The 21143-nt window shown below is 39.6% G+C and overlaps 1 protein-coding gene across 1 annotated transcript in view; it reads left to right on the top strand.

Annotated features, from left to right (window-relative positions):
- DOCK4 (dedicator of cytokinesis 4) overlaps nucleotides 1-21143 on the top strand; it is a 430451-nt gene that overhangs the window by 393261 nt on the left and 16047 nt on the right. The window contains exons 38-43 of the mRNA XM_042922426.1: nucleotides 1088-1192; nucleotides 7040-7181; nucleotides 8605-8771; nucleotides 11402-11488; nucleotides 18802-18978; nucleotides 19880-19963. Of these exons, the coding sequence (XP_042778360.1) occupies nucleotides 1088-1192; nucleotides 7040-7181; nucleotides 8605-8771; nucleotides 11402-11488; nucleotides 18802-18978; nucleotides 19880-19963 (762 nt within the window). The remainder of the gene's footprint in view (nucleotides 1-1087; nucleotides 1193-7039; nucleotides 7182-8604; nucleotides 8772-11401; nucleotides 11489-18801; nucleotides 18979-19879; nucleotides 19964-21143) is intronic.

The raw sequence follows: 21143 nt of genomic DNA, 5'->3' as shown, positions 1-21143 counted from the left end.
GAAGAGATGATATTGTAAACCTTTAACAGTCTGCAAAATCCCATACCCCACAAGTAACTCACTCAACCTGCAGAAACCGGCCCTGTACTACTGGTGTAGTATTTCATGTCAGTAGTTCATCACTATTTCTCCTAACATGAAGACCAAAGAGAAAAAACCTTGTTTTAACTTCAGTCCATCATGCTGGCTGGCTCTGGCAGGCACTGCAGTTTTATATAAAAACATCGCTGTGCTTCTCTTGGCATACTGTCCCTGTAACAGAAGCGAGGTTACAATGTTTACCCAGGAGAGCCCTTGGGTATCATAGTCACTAAGATTTTTATAAACCCAAAGCATTACACTTCATGCCAACTGCTCTTTGGGGTGCTGTTACTGGGGGGCAGAGGGAGGGGGGAAGTTTTCAAGTGCAATATTAGTCTTTCTCTATAAACCCTGGGGATGATAATATCATGGAAGGAAAACTATAAGCTTTATGTGCTTCATAGTTCCAACATTGTCAGAGACACACTTAAGAGCTTTCACCCCAGACAGCACTTTGCACTATGGGTCTCCTTTGGTTTGGTTTATCCCTGTCCAACCTGTGCAAGGTTGAACCTTCCAAATGTCCTGAATTACTGTGACCAAGGAGAACCAGATCCACAGGTGGGTACATCCAGCGTGAGAGTTCTCCAGGAAGATTTGGCCTCTAGTAGTTCATTTTTTTTTTTAATTCATGTCACTTGTTATTTAATTGTGAAGATAATATTTTCTTGATGGACCTTGTGCTTAGAAATTATTTTCTCTGGTGAGAACATGTAATAATATTTGATTCTTAAAAGCAGGGTCAGAAAGCCATAGCCTATAGGCCTTGCACAACTGAGGAGTTGTGATAGACCATATGGCCTGCAAAACCTAGAATATTTATTCTCTGTCCATTTACAGCATAAGTTTGCTGATCCCTGCCTTAAAGCATAAAAAGGGAGTTAAATCTTCTTTTCTGCAAACTATAGTGAAGTTCTCCTTTATATAGAAGAAACACCCTCTTTTATAAACAAGTAGAGCTGAAAGATGAGATAAAATTATTAGAACCTCTCCTTTGCTTTGCTAGATGATGGAAGCCTCTTTGTATGACAAAATCATGGACCAGCAACGTCTTGAACCAGAGTTCTTCAGAGTTGGATTTTATGGGAAAAAATTTCCATTTTTCTTAAGAGTAAGTTAATACACTATTTAATTTGCTTTTATACTTCCAATATAGATACCCCAGTCAAGAACATCAAGATGTTAATGACATTTTGTCCTTTTAGGACCATAATATAAGAGATTTTTGTTTAACTTTTTTTTTTTCCCAACATTTTTTATTTATTTTTGGGACAGAGAGAGACAGAGCATGAACGGGGGAGGGGCAGAGAGAGAGGGAGACACAGAATCGGAAACAGGCTCCAGGCTCCGAGCCATCAGCCCAGAGCCTGACGCGGGGCTCGAACTCACGGACCGCGAGATCGTGACCTGGCTGAAGTCGGACGCTTAACCGACTGCGCCACCCAGGCGCCCCTTAACTTTTTAGTTTGTAGACAGTGTACTAAATCTAGACTGCCTTGTTTTGAATAATTCACCAAATTATCAAACATTTCTTTGATTTTTCATCCTAAATTTCTAAGGTGACTATATTTTATGAGTAGTCTTTGCTAATTATAGTTGTTCCCCTGTGTGATTGACATTTACTGCTCTGTTTAGTCTGTGATTTCCATGTAGTTTGCACTAGAGAAAAATGGTGAGGCACTTCAGATGACCATAAACCCTGCAGTCTTATGTCCTCTAGAAACTCCCTCCAGAATCATGGGAAGAGCCCAGTTACCACTTTTGTGAAAAGGGTAAATGTCACTCAACCAAAAGATCCCATTTATTGCTAGGATAAACTCTTTCCACCAAGGAAAATCTTCCAGACATTCCAAGGTACCTAGTGGATCATAAAATATTTGACTCTATTCTTACCATGGTTCACATTGTGCCAAGTTGTATCTTATGTGCTTGAAGATTTATTTAATACTTGAGTGTGTCACATATACTCACTTACATAAAAACGTTGGTCGGGAGAGGAAAGCTTCCTCCCCAGGCAACTGAGAAGTATCTGGAATAATTTGTGGATTGAGTGAATTCATTACAAACTTTAAATCCTCGCATACAAATACTTTGGTATTTGTGTTGCCCTGAATCTTGCTTTAACTACCAGCACCTATAAATGAACATAGGATAGGGGTACTTGAAGGATAATGGAGAGGAGAAAGATTGGATTTCATTGTTTGCTTAATAATCGTTAACTTATCTGCCTTTTATAATCAAAGTTTTATATGTATTTATTCATTTACTTACATATAAAGTTTATATATATACATAGACACCAAATAGAGATATAGGTATAGATTCCAAAATATCCAAGCACCATAGGCAAAAATTCATTTTAGTATTACATGGAACAAACACGGAAATGACAGGTTGATTGAAATGACCTATTATTTTGGTGCCACGCAGATGCAAGTAAAATCTCCTTGTCGGGTTCAAAAGAAACCAACGTGATAGTGTACGTGGTCCAAAGGCTGACTCTGCAGATGGACCTACGGGCAGAGGAAAGCTTGATTCTGGGTCAAAAACAGAGACAGGTTTAGAATACTTCCTGACTTTGAAAGACTGCTTTAAAGGTGGACATACTAAGCACAGGACTGTGATCAGCACCCCGCTGCCAAGTGCAGGTAGCCCGCATCCAGGTAGTGAGCGGAAGTGTGGACATTCTAGAATTGTGAGCAGTGCAGGGGCTGGAGACCCCACAGGAGGGTCCAGACATGACTCTGGTGCCACAGACCCCCTTCTTCTCTCAGCTCAAAATCAAGTGAAGTAAAAGATTACATTTTCTTCCACATCCTACTCAGGGCTAATCAATCCATTACATACAGTGGGTACAGAGTTTACAGATCATAATATTTTAGATGGCCTTCAAAAGTGTTTTCATTTCTTTTAAAGATCAGAAGGGAAAAATGAACTGTTTTCGTGGAAGAAAATGTTATATATTAAATTGTATATTATACATTAGACTATTAGGTATATATTTGTCCTCATACCAAATCAGTCTCTCAGTATGATTTTTGATACTGTTTTATAGAGAAAGAGGCCCACAAAAGTCATATTGTGGCCCTGATCAAATTCTGAGTGAAGGTAGCAAGTACACTCAATGTGTATCTAGTAAATAAAACTGTGATAAATAAAAGTGTAAAGTTTAAAAAAAAAAATAGAAGTAGTTTAGGAGCCACAATTTTAAAAGGACTTTAGCAAATTAGAATACTGAATTGGCTAATAGAATAAATATTGTTAGGAAGTTAATTAGAATAAGTCAACCTATGTTATTAGTCTTTTCAAAACAGCTTTTCCTGGAGCACCTGGGTGGCTCAGTCACTTGAGTGTCCAACTTCAGCGCAGGTCATGATCTCACAGGTCATGAGTTCAAGCCCCACATCGGGCTCTGTGCTGACAGCTCGGAGCCAGGAGCCTGCTTTGGATTCTGTGTCTCCCCCTCTCTCTACCACTTGCCCACTTGTACTCTTGTGTCTCTCTCTCAAAAATAAATAAGGACTTTTAAAAAAAATTTTTTTTAAAAACAAAACAAAAAAACAGGTTTTCTAGGTATAGATGATATTTTCTTCAAAATGAAAGAGAAGGGTTACCCTCTATTGGTTTCTAAAAGGCACCACACCCTTCAGAATCATGGGGCTGGACCTCTTTTTAGGAAATCAGATTCCAGTCTGTCCTTCAATTTAAAAATATGCAAATTTCAACATTAAAAATTTCCTCTTCATGGAGGTGCCTGGGTGGCTCAGTTAGTTAAGCATCCAACTTTGGCTCATGTCATGATCTCATGGTTCATGAGTTTGAGCCCTGCGTCGGGCTCTGTGCTGACAGCACGGAGCCTGGAGCCTACTTTGGATTCTGTGTCTCCCTGTCTCTCTACCCCTCTCTCACTCATGGTCTGTCTGTCTGTCTGTCTGTCTCTCTCTCTCTCTCCCTCTCAAAAATAAATAAACATTAAAAAAATTTTTTACATAAATAAAAATTTCCTCTTTGTGATCATTTTCAAGATAATTTTTCAAGTTGAAATAAATTAATTCATTTATATAAGTGTACGATTTAAGTAGTTTTTACCCTCTTGGAAAATGGGTTCTTTATTGACAATTTCTTTACGCACAGAATATCTCTGCATAGTGATTTGGAAAGAATAACTGAGATCAAGGATGAGAGAGACATTTGCTTTTCATTGTATGTCCTGTACTGTTTGGGATTTTTTTTCTTTTTTTTTTTAACCATTGGTGTGTAATTCCTTTTCAAAAGAAAAAGACAATGAAAAAAAATTTTTTTTAAGTATTAACAAAGGTAACCTAGCAATTCGACTCCTGGGTATATACTCAAGAGAAAATATATGTCTACACAAAGACCTATACACAAATGTTCATAGCAGCATTATTCATTATTGCATAAAAGTGGAAGCATCCCAAACGTCCATTAGCCTATAGATAGAAAAACATACGGTATATTCATACAATGGAATATTGAGCAGTAAGAAGGGAATAAAGTACTGTTACATGGTACAAAGTGGTTCAGCCACTTTGTAGCATATATTAAGTAGAAGAAGCCAGTCACAAAACACTACATGTTGTATGATTCCATTTATATGAAATGTCCAGAATAGGCAAATCCACAGAAACAGAAAGTAGATTAGTGGTTGCCAGGGGCTGGGGTGGGGGATAGGGGTGCAGGGGCAGAGGAAACAAGGAATGACTGCTAATGGATAAGAGTTTCTCTACAAGGTAATGAAAATGTTCTCAAATTCAACAGTGGTGATAGTTGCTCTGTGCATATACTAAAAACCTTCAAAAGGGTGTATTTTATGGTATGTGAACTATATCTCAAAGCTGTGATGAAAAAAGTATTGATCGAAGAGATGTTTAATTCTTTTTTATTTCCTGACAACTCCAATATCAGATGCCAAGTTTATTTTTATTTCAGAATGACTTTTTAACACCATTAAATGATTATATGCTTAGAATAACCCCTGATTTTACAACCTGCTCGAAGATTTAAGCATTGCTTTAAAAATGTTGCAGTTATGGGGCGCCTGGGTGGCTCAGTCGGTTAAGCGTCCGACTTCGGCTCAGGTCATGATCTCGCGGTCCGCGGGTTCGAGCCCCGCGTCGGGCTCTGGGCTGATGGCTCAGAGCCTGGAGCCTGCTTCCGATTCTGTTTCCCTCTCTCTCTGCCCCTCCCCCGTTCATGCTGTGTCTCTCTCTGTCTGAAAAATAAATAAACGTTAAAAAAAAAAAATGTTGCAGTTATTAGAACAGTCAGATACTTACTTTGGGACTTCTGTAATATGCAGGAATATATATCATATATATAGTCTTATTTTATCAAGCAAATCTATTATCTTTTGAATAGAATTTAAAAAAAATAGTATCAGAAAGTATACTTTGTTTTATCTAGAAAGTTTTAAATATGGGATTGTTAGTTCGGCGGGGGGGGGGGGGGGGGGTCCTGATTTCTAGGTAGTCTGTCTTAGCCTGTATTACCAAAGGATTGTGATTTATTTGGAGGTTTGTGAAGAATTGTGGCAGGTTTTCAGAGCCCATTCCCTGCTCTTTTTTCTGCTTGCCTCCACCTGCCTTTTCTCAGCTGCAACCCTGAGCCCCCTGCCCCCTGCCCCCTGGTTTCTGACTTCCTCCAGGTGACTCAGAGTTCTTCCTTAGGGCATTTTGTGTAATTATAAGAACCTCTGAGAACCTTGGGCCTTAGCTCCCCAAGACCATGAACCACGCCCTCTTTCTCTTAAAGATCTTCAGGGCATGTCACCTACAAGCTTTCGTGGTCCCCATAGCTGCTAGGAGTTTTTTCTGGATGTGTTAGCCATGTTCAGTGGAGACAGAGCTCAGGCCTTGGTCTCACACCTGAGTTTGAATCTAATACACATGGCCTAAGTACATAAAGATCTTGATCCGTGGTTCCCAATTATAAAATGGAGCAGGATGTGGGAATGACCCCCTCACGTTTGTTGGGGTTAAATAAGATATATGCAGAGTACCTAGTCAGTGACTGTTTTCAACAGTTGTAACTTCATTATTATTCACCTGTCAGGAAGAGTTCCCTCATATCTAACCTGACTTCAAAGGTGCTTTCCAGAAACCTGCCCATCTTTCCAGCTCTTTAGACTACCTCAAGGATAACCTTCACCATTTTTTGCCTGAATGAGAGGCAGTCCCAGCCCACAGAGTGCTTCTATATCTTGTAAAAGAAAACAAACAAAAAACAAAACAAAACAAAATAACGTCCAACATTTAGCAAGGCCCTAAAAATCCTAAGTCTTATCTTGGGCCAGTTAATAAGACTCTCGGCTACAGGAAGCCAAGCCCAGTTTGTTACGGCGGGGAAGTTTCCCATTCCGGCCCTGCTGAGAGCAGGAATACAGACGGTGATAGTCTTCCTTTTTTCCATGCAGGAATCCAGTGTCGAGGATCTGGTGTTGATCTCTGTGGCCTTTATAAAAAAAATGCATTAACACGCATTTTTGGAGATTGCATTTACTTTCTTTTCCTCCAAATTGAGAATTCACCCACCAAACTCTGATATCCAGCTTATCAAAAAAAAAAAAAAAAAAAAATCTTTAACACATGTGCTCATTAGCATTCAGAGAGAACATGATTGCTTTGTTTTATACTTCGGTGCTCTGAGAATCAGATGCCTCTTTGCACCTCATGCACACAAGCTTGGCACATACTACTGAGTCTTATCAAAAGCAGTAGAAAGTGAAGCTCATGATCCTTGCCCTGCATTTTTCATATCTGGGCAAATTTTTCAGACTGTGTCAGTGTTTTGGATTTGTTGTTGTTGTTGTTGTGACAGTCTATTGATGTGAGGCATATGCTCCCTTACTGCCAGTGCCCTATTTTTTGGCTTCTCTCTGTAATTAATGCACTCGATTATATGGCTCTAATTTCTTTTTTTTTTTTTATTTCTCCTGCAGAATAAGGAGTTTGTGTGTCGAGGGCATGACTACGAAAGGCTGGAGGCCTTCCAACAGAGAATGCTGAATGAGTTCCCCCACGCCATCGCCATGCAGCACGCCAACCAGCCTGATGAGACCATCTTCCAGGCAGAAGCTCAGTGTATCCACACCTAGGAGGGGCTGCAGTGAGTGCAGTTAGAGCCGCTGGCCATTAGCCGCAGCGCATTTTCGTGCAAGGCTGTTCAGCCTCTGGCCCCCTCTGCCATAGCCATGTTCTCACTGTCTCTCCTTCTCATCATCTTGATGTCAGCTTAGCTCCTTCTGAACAGAATGTTCTGGTTATTATCACAATGTCAGTTGAAAGGAAATCCCTTAAGGATTCTGGTAAAGAATTTTTTCCTTTCAATTAAAACTTTTCTGTGTCTCAGACCTGCTTTTAAAGCTCCTTTTAGTGATCTCCCTTAGAATAATTTTCCTCCAACATATCCTGTGGAAACTGCTTCAGTTCGAGGAAATGATAGTGTTATATTTACTGGCACATATCATTCACCCCCTTTTTCTGTGATACTTTTATTCTGGAAGGAAGGAAACAAGGTACCTTAGTGTCTTTGGGGGAACTCTTAGCCGTGGCATCCTGGACAGCCTTTAGTGATGGCTGTGTAATTGAAACTCCCATTGTCTAAATACAAACAATCCAAATGAAATTACACAGGCATTAGAGACAAAGGGAATTCACCCCAGCACTCCTGTGTGATGGCTTCTGTCTTCCTGAAACTTATGTTCATAAAGAAGACAAGAAACTCCCACTGATAATTATGGATACCATTTCAAAGTAGAAAATAAAATGCAATAGAAGCAAGAAATTCCATAAGGGAAAAGATTTTGCTGTCCTTCTTAGGATGAAAAAAGAAGGTGTAAAACATACAAGTAAATATGATACCCCTCTAATGTAATTTTTTAAATATCAACTACACCAGCAACACTCTGCTTATCAGTAGAAGATTTGGGAGAGTGATAGCTTAAGTGTGGGAAGGCTGGAGACACGGAGCATCACACAGGTAAATACAAATCACTGTCACAACGGGTTCCTGTCTTTGGTCATGGTTGCATGGGTATTTATACATTATTATACAAACAAATTAAGAGGGGACATGCATAGACCAAGGATAAGAGTGTCTCTTAAGCAAGGATTACAGTTAATGTAAGTCTAAGTACCTAAGATCCAAGCCATAGCCACTCACCCCCACCAAAAAAAAGAAAGAAAGAAAGAAAGAAAGAAAGAAAGAAAGAAAGAAAGAAAGAAAGAAAACAAATCAGTGATAAATAAATTCACAAGTTATAGACATTTTAAACAGATACTTTGTCAGAATCACCTACCTGAAACTAGTTCAAGGCCTGTAGTTTGAGAAATGATTTGTTGTCAACTGAGTTCTTGGCACCTTCCTAGCAATTTTTAAAATGACTTCGAACCAATGGAAACACCAGATTGTTACCCATCCTCTTCTCTCTGCCACGGCTCAGCTCGAGCCAGATTTCCACCGAGTTTGCCAAGTTGGGTTTCCTCCTTGACTTTTTCATCCTAGATTTACAGATATATGCTGTTACTCCCATTCCGGAGAGCCAGGAGGTCCTGCAGAGAGAGGGTGTTCCGGACAACATCAAAAGTTTCTATAAAGTGAATCATATCTGGAAATTCCGCTATGACAGACCATTTCACAAGGGCACCAAAGATAAAGAGAATGAATTCAAGGTATCGTGCAGTTCTATTACACGTGGTTTCCTGTGAGAATCTTGGGACAAGCCGCTCGATAAATATTTACTCAGAATAGAGTCAGGTGATAGAACCAGAAGGGAGGAGAAATCATTTAGTCTTGTTGATCTCAAATTCTTCTGTGTATCAGATTGAGTCAGAAATCGGAGTCAGGAATCCTGACTCAGTAGGTCTGAGAGGAAGCCCTAGAAGCAGCTTTTTTTGTGACCGTGCCGGTAGTCCTCAGACCAGCCTCGGAGATGTCATGATTGAGCTCAGCCCTCTCATTCATTCATACGGAACCAACTGTGGGGACCTCAGAATATTTGTTCTGAGATACCACAGACCACAGTGAGTGAAGAATGCTTAATCAATAGGGGAAAAGAAGATTCGGAGACTGGAAGCAGCAGAAAATTTCTGTGTGATCTTCTGCTTTTTCTTGTTAGAATGATGTGTCATTAGGACTTGTGAGAAGACACAGGATAAAAGCAAACCATAGACTCCTTGCATGTGCCAGTCCGTTGTGAGTAGTTGGAATATGCCTTACCGTCCAGAGCTCCCTCTGGCCGTCTCTCAGCTCCACAGGGGGAAAGGGGCATGATGGTCCCACAGACACATTATAGTCTCCTCTTTCCTTGACACTGACAAGGCAAGACCAGATAGATCTCTGTTAGTCACTATTTTCCCCCATACAAAGAATGCAAAACAAACTTATTATTGTGGGTTATTTGGCTTGGCTTCTTTCATCACAGAGTGTCTCTTTAAGCTGGGAAACATTCTCCTGATACTGTTAGCAATGACTGTCTGATGTTAATTCCCCTTGTGGCCTCTGCCTAAGTGCCAGTTCCCAGTGTGCCCAGCAATAGCTCCAGGAGTTAGGCATGGCCATTCTGCAGTGTTATTATGGCCCTCAACACAGCCGTCCTCTGTGCAAAGAGGTTTGATGGCTTAAATATCAAGGCAAAGAAACTATGGGAAGACAGAACTGGGAGGTTCCTGAAAAGATCCATGAGCATTTTCTAGTCCTTTTGGATACTTCGATTTTTGTTAGCGTCTCGCCAAACCAACTAGTGATCGTTGGTTTATGCTATGGTTTTCACCAGTTGTTTACACTGAACAAGTCAGGGATCCACTGGAGTCAGGCAGCTGACTTGCTCAGGGTCACATTCTCATTACCCATACACCCTACACCTTCTGGTATCTTCTCCTTTGCTTTTTCTGCTGTACCACCTTTCCTCATGGCTATCACTTTAAGTATTTATCCATGGTATAGCAGTCCTCCTAGAAAATGATGATAAATCTGGCTCCTGCTTCCTGTGCCGACAGCCCTTGGCATCTGGCTCCAAACTGCCCCTCCGGAAGCCTCATCTGCGCCACAGCCCACCCACTCACCCTCCTCTCAGCTCCCGCAACATTGAACTTCTCTTCTTCATCTCCTGCCATGCCCTTTTCGCAAGCAATCGGGGCCTCAGCGCAGGCTGCTTCCTGCTGCCTGCAGCGCTCCCCCCCCCTTCCTCCGCCTGGCAAACTCCTACTCACTCTTCAGCATTCCACTCACGTGTCACCTCCTCTGAAAAGTGCTGTCCTCCTCCCACAGAATGAGGTGCCTGCCTCCTTCCTTCTGCTTCCCCCAGCACTTCCAGCATGCCTTTCTCTTTGCCCTGAGCCCTTCCATATCTGCTTACCTCCTTGTCACCACCAGAAGGCTTCCAGCCACTGTCACAGGGGACTCTGCCCAGTAGATCTTGGCTGACACGAAGAAATCCTCCTGTTTTTTGTTGTTGTTGAATACGTGGCATTCTTTCAGGGATTTTGTAAAGTATATCATTCTCTTGAGAATATACTTTGTTTAAATAAGAAAAATGAGGCATGGGTACAGAAACATGGTTGACGAAGGTGAAATCTGTCATCAACAGCTGCTCTTATCAAGGCGGCCATGCCTTCATGTGTCATGGGGATGCTCTTCCTGACCAGGGGAAGCCTCCGCTCTTTAAATACAGATCCTCTTGGGTGGTGGCAGTTCAAACGTGCATGAGGAAGTGTGCACGGTGAGGAAGTCAGAAGTTCTAGCAGGTGGGGTCTGTGCTGGCTCTACAGGTGACTAGAATATACCTCTGAGCAGGTCATGTTGCCTCCTTGATGCTTAGCGTCTTCATCTTTAAAATAGAAAGATGGAGCTCCATGATTCCTCCTGGGCCTTTCCTCCTTTGGGATGTTGTTATTCTGATCCTGTGTTGACTAGCTGATACTATTACCCCTTCCAGATAGAAATGACAAGCCCCAAGACCTGAAGGAGTGAAGAGAGTTTAAATTGGAATTTGAAAGAAATTGCAAAGGAAATAATGGGATGGCCCGTTACTCTATTTGAAGCTTGTTGTCTGAAGTAGATCATTTATTGCACACAGGAAAAAGTGTCAGACAACATAGAATGGCATTATTAACCTAGCTTCAGCTATACCTTACGTGGTAACTTCTTGAGTGTGAAGGGATTGCCCACGTGCTAGAATGAATACTAAGGAAAAGCTTCCAGAAATCAGCAAACCTGACCAAATTGATGGCAAACATTAGTGATAGCTCAGTAACTAGAAAGAAGGGACACTTGGGGATTTAATTTGTTTTGTATTCCGTAGAGTCTCTGGGTGGAGAGAACATCATTATACTTGGTGCAGAGCTTACCTGGAATTTCCCGCTGGTTTGAAGTGGAAAAGCGTGAAGTGGTAAGGATCAGAGCTTATTCTCAAGTACTTTCCCATCACAGTTGCTCACTGGGAGTCCCGCCATATGTCAGTTGCTTCTGCTGTTGACTCCAAGTCCATGGAAGCACATATAAGTTAGTGAATGTTTATGGTATTGACCGCTGTGACTGAGGCTTTAGGGGAACATTACTGTTCTCCTAGTCTGGCCGGTCAGAGGGATTCTCCAAAAAATAACTACGACTGCAGCATGTAAACAACTCAGGCCCTCGAGTTAGGGGAGCTGGTATTTGAACTACTGCAGGCTAGTGGGGAGGGGTTCTCTACCTTATCTTATTTAATCACCAGACCAAAACTATGAGGTATGTATTTCTATCCCTATTTTTACAGGTCTTAACAAGAAGTTAAAAGCCTTTGCCGGAGGTCTCATGTTAAGATGTTGAAAAAGGATAGACTCAAACCCAGATATTCCTGCCTCAAAAGCCAGTTACATCCAACTCTTTTAGCTCAGTTTCCTTACCGGCAGCCTGAGGCTAGTACAGAGCCCCAGCACTGTATCTGACGCACTGGAGGTCCGTGCTGTTACCTTTGGCAGTAGAACAGAGGCTGCTGAGTTGGTCTCACTGAGCAGTCCTGGATGAACACCAGCTAGAGACCCTTGGGTGTCATTATAGAACCTGGAAACTGCAGCACCCGTGTCCCCTTCAGGTTGTAAACCATGCCCCCGCTCGAGCCCCCAGTTCTGGGTGCTGACAGCAGCTACGTCCAGGGTGAAACCTCGCCTTGCTGCCTGTGCTGTTCTTCAGGCTGGCTGCACCTTGATGGCAGCCCTGCACCCAAGCAGCGTCCCTTCTCCCTCCTTTGGGACGTCCGTCCTGGCTGAGGCCAGCCCTCTGATGGCCGGAGTCCTCTAGCTGATAGAAGACGTGGCAGTTGTGAAGACATCATTTAACCCCTTTCTTAGGTAACAGGCTCATTCCGTCAGTGCGTAAATAAAAGCAGCTTTTGCCCAAATGGTCTTCCAAGAATGCCTCGTCCTGCCTGAAATCTCACTAAGCATTGAAACCACTCAGCTTATCATGCTCATTGAAGCTAAGGATCTAGTGGCATTTTCCTTTTACAGTGCTAAAAATTTCATATGGCTTCCTAGACAAATGGAACTCAGTTTATCAGACTGCCTTAGTGCTATTGTATTCTTGTAGGTTCTGAGTCCAGGGTTACCACTGATGTACCTTGGTGCCTTCCATAGAAGAGGAGAGGTTGCCCAACAGTGTCAGAAAGTCTTAGCCTTGTGCTTCCCGCTGAATGGCATGGGCCCAACCCACATCGCTGTTCTTAGTCATCTACCCTGCATTAATGATTCAGAGAGCCATTTCAGCTACTTACTACCCAGAGGGTTAAATTCTCTGAGGTCTCACCAGTGGCCCTAACCTTTGAAGTACTACCCCCTCACACACACACACACACACACACACACACACACACACACACACACACACTACTCATAGAAAGTACCATGCTGATAATGATTAAAGAAGCATTACTAAGCACAACCTTTCAAACATCAGCTGCTTACTTTATTAGAATATATAATCTTACATTCTGTCAAACAGAACAAATTTAATTGGGCTACTTTGTTCTCTGAACACAGCCCACTCATGACAACCTTATGTCTTTCTCTTGTTCCCACTGCCTGGGATGTCCTCACCCTCTATTAAAGTTGCTGGTTTACTACTTTACTTTAATTCATGGTGTATGAGGCCCTTGAGATCAGAGGCAGTAGGTACTAAGTACATATATGCCAACCTGAACTGAAATGCCTTATGTACGTTGTCAAAATCTGAAAGATTCTGAAAAACCAAAGGTGTTGTCATAAGTTCAGCTCCAAAACTCAATTGGTAATAAACCTAACCTGATCTGCTGTTAGGACCATTTACGATCTTTATTTCACATAGTATGAATATTCATATGTTTTACTTCAGAAATATTAAAGCATTGGTTAAAAATAATCTTACATTTTAAATAGTTACATAATAAACTATCTGTGCCTTATATTATGTTTCTAAAATCTGAAATTTTCTGAATTGTGAACCATCTGGTACCAAAGGTTTCTGATGGGATTGTGGGCCTTTATTCTCTAACCCATAGCCCCAGAGTTTATTATCCCATTCTTGCAAAGATAGCAAAGCCTTTGAAGTACTGTTTTCTCAGTAATTGTTTTTATTGTTTTGAGAACAAATAAAAAAATAGGTACTTTCCCCCATTAATAAGTAAGCTCATTTAAAAATTTTTAAACAAGATAAAAAAAAAAACCACAAAAGAAATTTGTGATGACTTTTTAAACTCCAACTAAAGATAATGAGAATATTTTCACATCTCACATTATATCCATCAGAAAATCACATGGCTCTCCTTTCAAAATATATGCGGAATCCAGCCACTCTTCACCAGCCCCTACTCATAGCGCCATCTAGTGTCTGATTTCTGCAGTAGTGTCTTAAGTGGTCACATGCTTCTACCCTAACCCCTTGCAGTCACTTCTGTGTACAGCATCCGGTGTCCCTTTTAAATTTAAGTTGTATCATACAAAAATAAATACATAACAAACCTGATGTACCCATCATTTTACTTAAACATCTGTCAAAAAGGCCAATTTTGTCTCATCAGCTCCATCCTCTTTTACACTGGATTATTTTGAAGTAAATGTGACCTCATATCATCTCATCTATAAATAATTCAGTATGTATATTAACAAAAAAACATAACCACAATAACGAAAAAACATAACCACAATATCATACGTTATCCCGTCTTAAAAAATGAACAGTAATTCCTTGACGTAAAATAACCAGCGTTTACACTTCACCAAGAGTCTGTTTCTTTTATGAGTTTTTGTTTATTTGTTGTCTTTTGTTGTTTGAAGTCAGATCCACATCAGGGCCATACATCGCACTTGGCTGAAATGTCTTCTAAGGTCTCTTTTGATTTATAGGTTCTCCCTGAATTGCTCTTTTTCCCCTTGCAATTTGCAGCCTGCGAACCAGTGGGGTAATTTAACATGTTTCTTTGCCCCTATACTTTTTGTAAATTGGCAATTAGATCTAGAGACTTGATAAGATGCTGTTGTTATTATTGGTTTTTGTTTATTATTTTTTTTTGCAAGAGTACTTCCTAGGTGGTGTTATGCTTCTGGTTGTCTCTTTTTTGTTGTTACATTGGAAGCCACTGATGATCATGGCCCCAGCCTACTGAGTGTCGCAAAATGGTAAAATACTTTATCACTCCTTTTTTGTTTATTCATTGGAACACTTCTGTAATGAGAAACATTCCCTCATCGACTATATGATTACCCTGAGGTTTAGCAAAGGAAGGATGACACCCTACAGAAGCGACCAGAGAAGTTTTTTGTTTGGTTGGCTTTGTTTTATGTATCATTCGTAACTCGTGGAGTTAAGCATACTGGGTTGTTGTTTTTTTTTTTTTTTAACTCATTGTAATTGTTACTCTTACTGATTTTCAAGTTGTTCCATTTTGCCCATTGGGAACCTCTTCAAATTGACTTTTGAGTCTTTTTTACAGTATCCAAGTATTCGTTGTTACTGAGCTAACACATAGGACTGGATTGTCAAATCAGATGTGGGAATCAGCATCAAGCTTTACTAATAACTTTAAGGCAATCAAGAGGCTCATATGAAGCAGAGAGACATCTGAGACCTCAGGCCTTGGCCTCCAGGTCCTTCTTTCTCACATCAATAATAATTTGGAACAGATGGAGTCTCTAAGTGAAATTCACGGGATCCCTCATACACAGGGTACATTTAAATTATGAAATTCACATTATGAAATACTCCATTTTATACTGCAGACAGTTATAAAATTTACCTGGGACATTATGTAGGGAATCCTATATCGTGGCTTATCAGTTTTATTACTGAAAGCAATTCTTAGTTGGGGACACAGATACCATCTCCTCCTTCTGGCAATTAGTCTTGGACTGTTTACTTGAAGGTTCAGTTGACAAGGGGATAAGACCAGATCACCTGCCTTCCTTTCTGTTCCCCAAGGATATTCCTCCATTAGAGACAGTGAATGAATCACAGGCCAGCTGCTTTACTGCCTTCCTCCCAGCCGCCTTCCTGGCTTACTGGGATAACTAGGTTCTCCATTTCTCCAATGACTCCTGTTTCTTTTTGGTGGTAAATGGCATTTAAAGATCACAATCCAGGGACAAGAGGAAAATAATCTTTCAATGAATGTTTTTTACACATTGTTTTTCACATACTTCTTTTGACCATCTCCTTAGAATAATTTCCCTAGAAATGAATTGGTCTATCAAAGAGTCCACAATTTAACCTTTGATTCATGGGCCAACAATGGCATGTATCAACTTCTGTCTTGTCTGGTGGGGATAACTGTTCTTGAGAATACCCATTTTCCCACCATCCTCTCCAACACTGGGGGTTATGTTATTTTAATCTTTACTAATAATAAACCAAAAATGATCATACTAGGGTTTGTTTGGGTTTTTTTTTTTTTTTTTTTTTTTTTGGTATTTGTTGAATGCAAGTGAAGATGATATTTTTTCATATATTTATTTCCTCTTTCTATTTATTTTGTGAATTATAGCCTTTGGTTTTCTTCAGTATTTGAGAAATAACAATAATTTATCAGGAATATATATGGAAATATTTCCCCAAGTTACTGTTTGTCTTTTGCCTGTGCTTGTTGCAATTTGTTTTTGAATTTTTTCATATTAATAGCATTTGAACTTCTAAAGATGAGCATGAATTTTTTTCCCCATTGGCCAAAACACAATATTTTTCATCTTAACCATTTTTAAGCATACAGTACAATAGTGTTAACTACGTGTGCATTATTATGCAACAGATCAGTTTTATCTTGCAAAACTAAAACTCTATCCATTGACTATTTCCCCTTTCTCCCCTCCCCAGCCCCTAGCAACCAGTGTTCCATTTTCTAAGATGTCTGACTTTTTACCTTTTAGTCCATCAGAATTCTCAGACTTTTCCTTTATGATTTAGGTTTTATGATTATAAAACAAAGGCTTATTGTCCTAGACAGTAAATACTTATTTACCAGCACTCTGTAAAGAAACACAACATTGCCAATAGCACCCTAGAAGGTTCCCATGTATTCCTTCACAGTCACAAGTCACTCACTTTCCATTACAGGTCACCACTATCCTCACTTACCTGGTATCCATTCCCTTCCTTGGTTGGTCACCTAAGTTTATGATTCTCTAAAACAAGTCAATTTAGTTTAGTCTGGTTTTGAACTTGATGTAACTGTATCATAGTGTATATATTCTCTTGTAACTTGGTTCTGTCACTCAGTATTATTTGTCACAGTGTTATTACATGTGACTGAAGTTTGTTTTCACTGCTGCATACTCTTCCATTGTGAGAACATACCACAATATGTTTATGCATTCTCTTATCAATGGACATAGGGATTTTGGAGACATTTATGACAATTTTTGTACATTTCTTCACACACATGTACATACATCTCTTACTTTTTTTCTCAAACATACGCTTGCATAGAATTGCGAGACCATAAAATATAATAAAGATATCTTTAACTTTGCATAGAATTGCGAGACCATAAAATATAATAAAGATATCTTTAACTTTAGTGTTTAATGCCAAATTGTTCTCCAAAGCGATTGAAACAATTTGAACTTCCAGCAGCAGAAATTGAGAGATTCTAGTACTCTCATTCTCACCCTCATTTGCTATTGTCATATTTATTTTTGCCATTTTGGTGAATGGTTAGTACTATATTATTGTGGTACTGTTTTTCACTTTTTTGATCACAAATGAGGTTCAACACCTTTTCATATATTTATTGACCACTTGGTCTTCTTCCTTTGTAAATATACTGCCTGTTTAAGTCTTTTGCCTATTTTTACTGGGTTGTTTGCCTCTTCCTTATTGGTTTATAAGAGTTCTATGTATATATTCTGAACAGGTATACTTATATCATTTTGATGTTTTTATTAATGCTTCCAAAAAATGTACTTTGAGATCAGAATCACTTCTTACTCATTTTTGTATAATTCTCCTGATGCTCCTCATCACACATTAGTGGTCAGAAATGAGATATAATTCCCCAATTCCTGCCCTCAAGACCTGAGTAAGATCTTACTGTAAGTTGAAGGGAATTCTGCCCTAACTCATGGATTGTGCAAGAACAAACTGCTGTTGGGTCTGACTGATTGTAGGTGGGTTGTGGCATGGTGTATCGAAGGCTATTGAATGCAACTTACAATGCTTAATAAAAATCTTTATTCTTTTGTTATAAAAAAAAAGAGTTCTATATATATTCTGGACAGAGGCTTTTTGATGGTTTTCTAGGTTATAAATACCTTCTACTTTCTGGGTTATCTTTCCTTACTAGTCTCTCTTGATGAATGTATAATATTAATTTTTACATTGTCAAATTATTTTCATACTTTGCAGTGTTGTTTTATGATGATGTAAGTGAACTTTAAAAGTCCAGTTTGTTTCCTTAACTGAAAAAAAGACCACAATATTTAAATGTGTTTATTGTAAGATTGAATTACTTTATAGCTAAGAGCTTGGCAGACCTTCTCTTCAAAGACAATGTCAATGACAATAATGGCTCCAATGTTAAATATTTGAAGAACATTTTCATCATTTTCAGTTCGGTCCCCCATATAAGCTAGAATTTTTAAGTCATTATAATTCTTTTTGGCTCTCCTTCAAAAAATAGATCCTGCAGCATATATGATTAACTTATTTTCTATAACTCCCAACTGAGTACCATCCTGTGCCACCTTATGGTGCTGTTATATATGCATATGGGGTCCATATGGGCATATGTCCCATATTCCCAACTGGGTTGAAAGCATCTTGACATCAGAGGATTTGTAAATGCATCTTTGTATCTCCTGTGGTGCTTTGCATTAAGTAAGCATTTAGAAATGTGATAATAATATGCAGGGCCCCTGAATATTTAGCCCTTCAGGAGAAAAGATAAGTGAGTTTTAACAGGCATGAGATGCTTAGATTTTCTTTGCGGGTTACATTGATTGTTGCAGTGCTAATATGGGATTGATGATTGCTGATTATCCAAATCACATTTCAACCAATCAGTATAATCACCTTCACTTTGCAGACCTTCGAATGAACAGCTAATTTGTCTTCCACATCCTGTCTGTTCTACTGTATGGCCCCTGGTAGAGATATTGATGGGAGCCGAGGGGGAGCACAAATCATTCAGAACATGGATGATCTACTTTCTTCTTGAATGTCACAAAATCCAATATATATTTATGCCCATTTGCTTCTCAGGTGGAAATGAGTCCTCTGGAAAATGCAATTGAAGTGTTGGAAAATAAGAATCAGCAGCTGAAGACTCTGATTAGTCAGTGTCAGACAAGACAGATGCAGAATATTAATCCCTTGACCATGTGCCTGAATGGAGTTATAGATGCTGCGGTTAATGGTGGAGTTTCCAGGTATCAAGAGGTGAGGATTAGGTATCATTTGAAAGTTTTTAAATGTGATTTCTTAGGGCTTCAGAGGTTTTTTTTTTTTTCAAAATATGTGTGCATATCCACAAACTAACATAGGGCTACAATTGACACAGAGCTCTTTGTTAAATAGAGCAAACATATAGTCATTTGTGATGCACACTTACTCCATTTTTCCAATATATGACATTTTTGAGGATAAAAGTGTGTGTGTGTGTGTGTTCTTGGATGAATAAAGTAGTAAGGGTATCAGCATTATTTAATAAATGTCTACCTAAAACCATTTCCCTGTGCAAAGACGTTCACAGGCATAGAAAAGTTTGATCTTCTTTAGTAGGTACTTTAAACGGACTTTTCATCTCCCCTCTTGGTTTTAAACAGAAAGTCACAGTAGCTTACAAGGTGAGGAGGCTGTCATTTTGGTCATACTGAATCTTAAAGCACTTCGTTTTAGGATACAAAGCTTATTGATTTGATTTGCTGTTTGCTTAGTTTACCAAAGATTCTTATTTATACAGTCCCTGCTCTTCCTTGAACAATCCTTTTCTTTTGTTCTCTTTCTGACCAGCTGCCTTCAGTAGGAGTCATTCCTTCTGCCCCAGAAATGTGGTTCACAATGGTGTTTCTTTAAAGATGCCAGGTCCATGGGTCACCTGGGTGGCTCAGTCAATTAAGCGTCCGACTCTTGATTTTGGCTCAGGTCATGGTCTTGAAGTTCATGAATTTGAGCCCTCCATTTCTCTCTTGGGATTCTCTCTCCCTTTCTCTCTGCCCCTCCCCTCCACAAAATAAATAAATTAAAAAAAAAAAAAAAAAGATGCCAGGTCTTTAGAAGCAACTATGTCTTTCACTTTCTTTTTAACTCTCCTGAAGTAAACTATCCCTTCTCTTTCTAGGCATTTTTTGTCAAAGAATATATCTTAAGTCACCCTGAAGATGGAGAGAAAATTGCACGGTTAAGAGAGCTGATGCTTGAGCAGGTAGGTGGGGACAGAAGCCAGTCACCTCTCTCTCCTGCCGAGATATGTGTGCATGGTTACCCAGGGACCCATCTACGTGGTTCTCTCCATCGGTGTTCTAACAGAAGCGGTCAGTCAAGGGTTATAGATTCATCTGTAATGTGTTCAAAATTGCTAATTTTCACTTTAACTTTCCCACTTTGATGCAAAAGTAAATTTAACAGTGAGTAAACTATGGCAGCCCCTTATAACAAGCAACCTCATGTAGTCTCTTAGAATAGTGCTTGAATGTTCTCTCCCTAAAGACTTGCTGGAGGCTTGATGCCAACTTTTCACTCAAAATTTTGGACTCAGATAAGTCCGGGCCAGCTCAAAACAAATGAATAGATAAATGAATGAGTGAATGAAGGCATGAGATTCTGCCTTAAATGTTATAGTAAGGGAGCAATCAATAGACTTTGCTTTAAAACAGTATCATGTTTTGCAGACTAAGTCTGTAGGTCATATGGTATGGACAAAACTAGATTCAACCCTATCATTTCTACTCCAAGGAAGCATAGTTTATTTTTATTTAGTGCCATCAAGTACAAAGAACTAGAGTCATCTCTTGCCTGCTGCATTCCTGTTGCTGGCTCTTGGTCTGAAAATGGTTTGAAAACCTCTGAGGTAGGAGGCATAATGGTTATTCCATAAAAAATGGAATACATATGATAAAACGTGACCAGAGCATCTCTTTCTACTTGATAATACCAAATTAATTAACAAATAAGGCATTCCCTTTTGGATTAGAAAATGATGAGGTTGTTTCTGATTCTAGTCCATATTTTATGCTCTGCAGGCTTAATCCACAGAACTTAATACTAGGGAGAAAGAAGTGACCACAGACAGGAACTGTGGCTGGAAGAGGGCCAGGTATGCAGCATCTGGAAAAGAGAAAGGAATTACTTTAAGTTGACCTGCAAAGAAATAGAGAATAAGTTCCTACTGTGGTTCTGGGGATGATGTCGATACTAGAAGTGAGCAGGTTAGGTTATCCAATTCTTAGGATCATGGAGTAAGTGTAGCCTTTGTTGATACTCAAAAATCTGTATTTAACCTGAGCACAATCTCTTGTGAGTGGTTTGCCTCACTGCAGGACTTTTACTTGCTGTATTCAGTCTGACTGAATTCATTCCCCAGAATTAAAATTAAAAGGGCCAAG

This window comes from Panthera leo, chromosome A2 (genome assembly GCF_018350215.1).
Source record: "Panthera leo isolate Ple1 chromosome A2, P.leo_Ple1_pat1.1, whole genome shotgun sequence".
NCBI classification, from domain to species: domain Eukaryota; kingdom Metazoa; phylum Chordata; class Mammalia; order Carnivora; family Felidae; genus Panthera; species Panthera leo.
This window is presented reverse-complemented; position numbering and strand designations above follow the sequence as displayed.